We start from the raw sequence: 8,987 nt of genomic DNA, 5'->3' as shown, positions 1-8,987 counted from the left end.
ATCAGCGCCAAAGTATTTATATTCTAAACTAAAGATTTCAAAACATATTTTCTTACTAACAACAATGAAATTTTTGCAGGATTTCTTTAAGAGAAAAACTCTCGGAAAACAGCAGAAAATAAAATGAATTTTTAAATTTTTAATTGAAAACAGGGTACTTTCTTTACACTAGTCCTATAATCAACGAAACCAACTACAACAATATAATACAATATTGCTTATAATACTTACAACGTGCCTTTTTTTGTCGGTATATATTTAATCTATTTCGTTATACGAATTAGAAATGCAACTTTCAAAAGTATATGTAAATCCAATCTAAGTCTGAATCTTATTCAAACAAGATTATAGTCAACGTAAGAAAACCTAGTAAACTTTCATAATATAATCTCATAAACTTTTTTTCTAATAAAACATCTAGCACTCAGCTATTTATTGTCAAGTATTTATATTAAAAACCTGTTTTCAATCTCCTAGGTCATTATAGCCAATAATTTGGCATTTTGAAAAAGTAAATGACAATTAATATTATGCTAATTTTCACAGTGACTTTATCTATGCTTTTAAGCTGCTCTCTCTTCCTCTTGAACAATATGTTAAGCGTCGTTTCTCAGCTTCATTTTTTTTTGCTTTTTCTTCTAAAAATTGTTTATTTTATGCTTACATTAATACCATGACTTATTTGAAAATTTCATTACATTATGTAACTATATGTATATTGAAAAGTTTATCGATTTTTTACGAAGTCAATATATTTTCTTTTGAAAATATATCCAGCATCCATTTAATCCATTTAATAGAAGTGAACTTTTTAGTTTGTAGCCCAGCTCCCATTCCGCGAAGTTAAAATTAAAGTTCGATACATTTTGAACAAAAATCCGATATTTTTTCCAGTGTGTGAGAACACTGCATACAATACGATGACAATTTTATATCAGATGACAATTAAAGTTCCAAATGTCTATATTCAAAACCGTACAATTGAAAATTTATGAATTTAGTATTAAAAGATGATCTAAAAAAATTTCAATGGCATTAAATTTATTTTTTTCCATTTGAATATAAAGGAAATAAGATATATAAGTGTTGAACATTACTTTTAAATATCAGCGGTTTCTTTTGTTTGCGGAGGCCGATATATTTGGAATAAAGCTGACGAGACTTTTCAATGTTATAAAATGTTGGTTTACATTAAGTGAATAGCTTCTACTAAAATTAGCTGAGCAAATAAAACTTATTTAACAGTGATAGTTAAACAAATTTTGCTGGTAAGATATTTTTAACTAAACTTTGTATAAAAATCCAATATACAGTTTAGTAGTAAGTGAATACGAATAAGTTTTTTTAATACGAATAAAAAACATTTTCCGAAAGAATCAAATCGACATTCGTTTAAATTCACAGAAAGTGTGTGCACTTCTCTTAAGAAAAAATACAAAAAGGACAAAATTACGTTTCATTATTTTGTAAATTTAATAAAAAATTTATGTACTTATATGTGTGTACGTGTGTTCTCCCAGCAGTATAAAATTATAGGTTATGTCATCACAAACCATTTAAAATATTTTTGACATCTAAATTTTTAAAATAGTGTTGGAACTAATAACTTAAAGTTTTGCAAATCATTCAACAATACAAGCTCTTGAAAAATTTTTTTTTGAAAATAGCAAAAATTCAACAAATTGTGGAAAAGCATTGCATAAATTGTGTTTTGAAAAATTTGATTGGCAATTTGTAATACTTGAAAAAATCAAATTTTCACACAAAATTAAAATAATTACGTAAAATAATTCATTATTTTGTTATGGAAAAACAACAGGAATATAGAAATAAAAAGCTTGAGTTACAACAAATTCAAAGTTTTTCGAAATAAATGTTTTAGTTTGTGCAATATTTGCTTCATATGCGGTAAAATTGAAATAAAACAAAATTTTTATGGCTGAAAAAACAAAGCTAAAAAAAATGTTCTTTGCCATTGTACGAATTCATCAAAGTAGGAAAAAATTTGTTAAGAAATAAAATAAATTGTAAATGTATATTTTAGATTTAGTTTTGTGTGATTGCTAAATTACAAATTTTCATTATTTTCTTGTTTAACTCAACGATCGTACATTTGTTTTAAATATATAAAACATATTTTATCAGCGCATTAAAAAAATATACGCCAAATTTGTTTCCAAAAACAAGAAAATCATAACATAACGTCTGACCTTAAGTTTTGCATTTAATTTTTAATTTCTAACATGCAGAAAAAATCAACATGAAAAAACTATAGACCCATCACTATGACAAACGATATATATATTTTGGAGAGTTTTATTTAATTAATGTCAAAATAATATTTTGAAGGCGGCTTTGCTTTGCGCGAATATTTTTATTTCCAAAGTTTATAAATTTATATAAATTACAATTTTCAAACTACCTAGTTGCACTTAATTTTAAATAATAAAATTACATGCATAACGCTAAAGCAACATTTTTTCCACTAAAAGTAGACTATTGCAATTTTTAGAAAACTTCCGCATCGGCAGCTAACTTACCAATGTGAGGATAGATACCATTTTATAGATTCATTATGTATAGGTAATGTCATTTCACAAAAGGATTAAATCACACTTAATGTATTAGTTTAATTTTAAGTTTTTGGAATAAGGTTAGTAAATATACATGCATACATACGTACATACCTAATTTTTGCTTCTATTTTCATATTATATAAAAATATTGTTTATGCTCAAGTATTAAAGGCAGATATTAAATTCTCCGTCTGAATTTATAAAAAACAACTTTTTTTATGTTAATAAGTAAGGCAATTCTTTTCATTAAAAGATGCCTTAGTTATTACCGCTGACGCTATTCTTTTTATTTTTTAGAATCATCTTGCGGGCAGAAAACGACAGAACATCTTAGAGTACGTAACAACAAATACCCAATATTTCTATATTTAAAAAATTATATTGGAGCAAATCAATTCAATTTAAACACGAATTTTTTTATAAAATCTTAAAGCGTTTTTTCATTAATAACAATAACTAGACATCAAAACTTTTATATTATCAACATTCACAATGAGCCCTAGAAGAAGAAATCGTGACAGCTCTCCTTGGTCAACAAAACGTTCAAGAAGTCGAAGTTATAGCCCAGGACGCCGGTATCGTCGCAGTCCCAGAAATGATAATAGAAGAAGGTCACGTTCGCGTGATAAATATGCTAAAAGAGATCAATCATCAAACAATTATAGAAGTGATTTTATACCGCATAAAGGAATTTCTTCGTCAAGAGTTCCACCACCGCCACCTCCAACTGTACATTCAATATCAACGGCAACCACATATAACCCTGTACCAGAACCAGATTATAAAAATTATGGTGGGTATAATCAATACAATACTATGCAACCAGATTATGGTCAATCTGCTATGACATCACAATTCAATATGTCATATCCACCACCACCATCGTGGGGCGCAGCTCCTACAGAAACACACGCAATGGCAGCGCCTCCACCTTGGCCAGTGGCTCCACCTATTCCAGCTCCTATCCACCAAGTTCAACCAGTACAACAAATTCAGCCTTTGAAAGAAAATAACTTTGATAATGCGCCTAGAGATGCAGCAGTAGCCCAAGAAATACAAAATCAACGTGAAGAACTTAAGAAGCAACGTAATGATTATTTGAGAAAATCTGATACCATGAAAAAGGAGCTCAAAATGTTAAAAGAACAAATGATTGATTTAATTGGCTCTGGCGACGCTCCTCCAAGTCCAACAACTAAAGGTTATATAGACGAAAATGAAAAACTGCAAGGTCAAATACAGAAAAAAATAAATACAATTGAAAATGTTCTTGATATGTTAAACGGTATTATTGGTGAAGACGATAAAAAAGACAATCTAACAGAAAAGCAAAAAAGTGAATCCAGTGATTCATCTCCATCATCTTCGTCGTCATCTTCGTCTTCAGAGTCAGACGATGATTCATCACCTGAGAGACTGAAGACAAAAGTAATTGAAAGTATGAAATCCAGGAAGGAATCACAAAAAAATGAAGAGAAAAAGAAGGAAAAACGGGAAAATAATGGCGTTTCAGAAAATAAGTTCAATTTTGTTTTCTATGACCCGGAAATGAATTGGTGCCAAACTTGTAATGTATTTCCAAAAAGTGCAAAGGACTATTTAAATCATTTGCATTGCAAAGAGCATATAGATAAAGTTCAAGTTCCACCAACGCCATGGCATGACGATTTTAGAAGTGATGAGTTTCCACATATAGAAAATGCACAAATAAAACGAGTTCCAATTCGTGGTTTGCAATTTTTTGTTCCTTCCCGTGCTTGGTTTTGTAAATTATGTAAAGTTTGGATGGGTGATTTACATTGTGCATCTTTACATTTAAAATCTCGTAAACATTCTGGCAAATACGATGAATTTTTCCAAAAAAATTTAACTTATGAAGTTGAATGGATGGCTGAACGTCAGAAGGCTTTAGATAATTTAAACAGGCTTATATCACCTAATACCAGAAAGATAAGTCAAGCAGAAAATGTTTTTGATAATATTCCGTTGAAACTGGGCAGTTTAAAAAACTCAGAAGATAAACAAACTAAAAGTAAGAAAAGTGAATCTAAAAAATCTAAGAGCAAGAAGAAAAGATCCAAAAAACATAAAAAAGGCTCTTCGTCTTCAACTTCAAATAGCTCATCATCTGAAAGTGAAGCTGGTCCTATTGCAGAAGATCGGGCTGCCTCAATTCGAGTTGCAATGAGAAATATTAAAAATCAGCAAGAAGATATTAAAGATGATTTAACTAGCAAAGGTGGTTATAATCCAATGGACGCTGATGAAACTGAAAGGAAAAAGGATGATCTTATTATGACACAATGGAATACGCCTCAACCAATCATAAGCGAAAGTGAGAAAAAACTTTTAGAACAATTAAAAGGGAAACTTAAAAATAAACCTCATGATGAACCTTCTAAAAAAGAAAATGATTCAAAGAAGTTCAATAGAGATCATATAAGGAGGAGGAGTCCAATAGCAAAAGAGAGGAGTCCTGCCACCAGAAGCAGACAAAATCGAAGTAGAAGTCGGGATCGATATCGCATTCGGGGTGATAGAAGGAGTAGAAGCATTAACCGATATAACAGAAGAAGTCGAAGTCGTGATAGAGACAGACGAAGTCGTAGCCGCGATCGTGATAGACGTAGTCGCAGTCGCAGAAGAAATGGTAGTCGAGGGCGTTCTCCGTATCATTGGAGAGGTGCCAGGAGAAGTATTAGTCGAGAGAGAAGACGATGGAGCGCTTCAAAATCAAAATCTAGATCAAAATCCCGTTCTTCGTCGGCTAGTAGAAGATCTTCACGAATTGAAAAACCATCAGTTCGTTATCCAGAGTTTAGACCCAGAATATCAGAAAATGAATCAAAGAGAAGGTCTGAAAGAGAAAGAAAATTAGCTGGAAATGTTGAAGAAGAAGGCAGTGAACGAAAAAAATCTCCTGCCACGTCATCTAGTTCATCAAATAAAAAGACTACAACAAGCACATCGTCTTATGCCGGTGGAAAGAAATTACCATTTATTGGCAGAATGCCTGTATTAGCAAAAAAACAACAAGAACAAAACAATGAGAATAGTAATGCAGATTTAGGTGATGAAAATATGAATCAAATGCGAGATCCGAAATCAATGGAAGATGGTTATTCACAATATGATAATGACGGTGTTTATTATGACGATTTGATGCCAGATCCAATGCAATATGCGTCATTAATGGGTGCTCCACCACCACCACCACCACCAATGCATGCAATTGATGACAAAGAAATTTTACCACCTGGTATTGATGAAATGGAAACTGATTTTGTACCGAAACCGATAAGTGAAGCTCCAGTGCCACGTAAAGGGCCGCTTCCAAAAGATTTTGAAGAAGCTCTAAATATTATATTTCCAGGTGAAAATAAAACTGATAACAAAATGGATTTACCATTAGAAACTAATACACAAATAAATATTGAAACACCACATGTAGATTTGCAAGATATACAAGAGAATGTTGTTATTGAAACTATTATCGAATCTATTAATGATAATAATCGTAGCGATGATAACCATGATAACACTATTGAAGAAACAATCGTCGATAATATAGAAATAGAATTGCAGCAAATAGAAATGCCTCCTCCAGTTGAAATTTCGGCGATAAATAATGAAAAAACAATGGAAACTCAAGAGGATACTTCAAAAAAAACTCAAAATATTTCAAATAATTCTAATTCTGTACCTCAAGTAGTTACAGAAGAAACTGTTATAAATGAATTATCAATTGCATTACCAGAAGAAAATATAATAACATCTGAAAACAAATCAATTGACGAAAAAAATTTGTATCTTTCACCTGAAATCAAAACATCGTCAAATGAAAAGGTGTTGTCTCCGATTCCAGTACCAAACCCAAAACAAAAAGAATGGCGACCCGAAGAACTTGATGATTTAGCTATGCTTGGTATAGACGCTGATGATTTAGCTGCACAATGTATTTAGTTTCCAAACTAAGAATATAAGAGACCGCTGTTATTAATTAAAAACAACAAAAATTAAACAAAATTATACTTGGAATGACTTTTAAAGTATCCATTACGATTATAAAATTAAAAGAAAAAGGAAATTTGAATTTACTTAAATAAAAATGTTTCATATTAAAAAATTAATTTCAGCTAATTATTTTTGATTCTCTTTCAAAATATTCTAAAGGATTTCATAGAGAAAAGTCGTAATATAATAAAAAATTTCCAAAAAAGTTTAAATTGATATTTATCAAATTCTTCTTAAAAATAATTTAATTTGTTTAAAAAAGTCGTAATATAATAAAAAATTTCCAAAAAAGTTTAAATTGATATTTATCAAATTCTTCTTAAAAATAATTTAATTTGTTTGGCTATACATACATACTAAAATCAGTTATAACAAATATTAAAAATATAAAATTTAGTATAATTATATATTGGTTACTTTTATTCTTATAATTGTATATGATTAATTTATTATAAGATGGTGACAATTTAATATCCGAAACACATAGATACATATATTAAATTCAATTTATAAATTTTAAAAATTTCTTAACTAATTTACAAGTTCTACAGAATAGTAAACAATGTGTAGGGTTTATTCATCTTTTTTGTTTTTTAAGATATGGATAAAAATAAAAATACAACAAAATTTTAAGATTGTTATATAAATATTAGAGTTTTATGTCAGAGTATTTGCAAGGGGTGAAGTTTCGATTATTAAACGAAATAAAGTTAAAATATTAAGAAATTAAAATTAGATTACCTATCAATATAAATTGCTAATCATTCATTTTAAAGAAGAACTGACATTTTCATTTGAACGTTAAACCGGGCATTACATTAAATAAAAATAAAACTGACACAAAATTGAAAGTTTTTATTTTGTTTACCATTCCGTTTTAACACTAAGGCGTTTTTTGATCAGCGTGGAGTTTTGAGTCAATTTAGCCTCGTCTGCCCGTGCATCCGTTCGTCCCTGCGATAACTCGAAAATCCATCAGGCTAGATTTATCAAATTTTCCCCAACTACTAAAAGTTATTTTGAAATTTTTGTTTTATAAATTTGGTTATATATCGGAAAGTGTAAAGGCAATTGAATTAAAATGTTGCGTAAGAGATCATAAGTTATAACAAGGTTGCTATTCCATTAAATTTTGATTGCAGTTGCGAACGTTTTTGCAAAAACTGCCCACACATCTTTGAAAATAATTTCAATTTATTTTGAAAATTACAAAGCCTACAGTATTTAAACTTAATATAAAGGAGCGTTAAAATAGAGGCACTATTTCAATAAAATTTCTAACTTTATTTTTATACTTTGAAATAAAGTATATAAGTTCTTATTTGGTAGTGGTTGTCTAAGTACTTCGAAAATTATAAAGCCTATAGTATTTAAACTCTATATAAAGGAGCGTTAAGGTTGAGCCACTATTTCAGCAAAAATTGGTAGTGATTGTATGAGTTTTTATAACTGGTGCCATACAAATTCAAAAATATTTATATATTAAACAACTTTGCGAACCAAGTGCAGCCAAATAATTTTAGCAATAATACTATAATGAAATATTTTAGTAATGAATATTTTTGTAAGAAAAAATAGTGAAATGTCAAATAACTTTTTAATACATTCGTACGGGTATCAATTCTAATTTAATGTGAATGCATAGTGATTATAAATTTGTTCAATCAAATTTTGTATCACATTCTATCTGTTATTTTTACTATTATCATTTATGAGTATGTTAAATGCATATTTAATATAATCTCTTCCATTCAAATTCTATTCTATATCATTTAAATTAAATGCACACTTTGTATAATCTCTTCAATTATATTTTATCTGGAGATCTACGATAGTACAGTTGTATTAGAATTATACTACATTCTTTCTGTTAGTTTTACTTTAGTAGAATCTTTAGCTTTGCTAAAGTAAAAATTAAAGCTTTTGTTTCTTTAGTAGTTTCTACTAAAGTGGCAACAGCTTTAACCCAACATAATTTTTTACTTTAAAATAACGTATTAAGTAAGAGTTTATCGGTAATTAATTAAAAAATTAATTGTTAATGAGTGATTTAATAACACAAAGTGACTTTTATATAACACTAAGTATAGTGCCTTGACCTCAAATTTATTTTTTTTAAACATTTTTTAATTTTATTTTCTTTTTTTAATTTTTAATCAATTAAGCTCCATTTAAAAAAATTTATATTTTGATTAAAATAATTTTAATATTAAAAAGTAGTGTCATGATAAAATAATAACATTTATTCAATTTAAAGTTAAGTAATATTTAAAATGTTTAATTGTAAGTATACGCATTAATTATGTAAATTAAAATGAAAAGAATTTTAACGGTGTATATAATTTATAAGATATAATTGTTGTATTTATGTCAGTAACAAATTAATTTGCATTAAGA

At 28.6% G+C, this 8,987-nt stretch overlaps 1 protein-coding gene across 4 annotated transcripts; it reads left to right on the top strand.

The window, feature by feature from the left end:
* The first annotated feature begins 941 nt into the window (after positions 1 to 941).
* On the top strand, positions 942 to 7,049 carry LOC129609967 (zinc finger matrin-type protein CG9776). 4 transcript variants are annotated; one of them, XM_055522253.1, is made up of 3 exons: positions 942 to 1,268; positions 2,513 to 2,583; positions 2,874 to 7,049. In XM_055522253.1, exon 3 carries the CDS (start codon positions 3,069 to 3,071, stop codon positions 6,537 to 6,539), a length of 3,471 nt encoding a protein of 1,156 aa, XP_055378228.1. In that variant the 5' UTR covers positions 942 to 1,268; positions 2,513 to 2,583; positions 2,874 to 3,068; the 3' UTR covers positions 6,540 to 7,049. The 4 variants fall into 4 exon arrangements, with proteins under 4 accessions (XP_055378228.1, XP_055378227.1, XP_055378225.1 ...); XM_055522252.1 differs by having other exon boundaries at positions 2,513 to 2,653; XM_055522251.1 differs by lacking the exons at positions 942 to 1,268; positions 2,513 to 2,583 and adding exons at positions 2,633 to 2,653; positions 2,740 to 2,804.
* Positions 7,050 to 8,987: the final 1,938 nt, after the last annotated feature.

This window comes from Condylostylus longicornis, unplaced genomic scaffold, assembly GCF_029603195.1.
Source record: "Condylostylus longicornis isolate FDR11 unplaced genomic scaffold, ASM2960319v2 ptg000042l, whole genome shotgun sequence".
In the NCBI taxonomy this organism is placed as follows: Eukaryota; Metazoa; Arthropoda; class Insecta; order Diptera; family Dolichopodidae; genus Condylostylus; species Condylostylus longicornis.
This window is presented reverse-complemented; position numbering and strand designations above follow the sequence as displayed.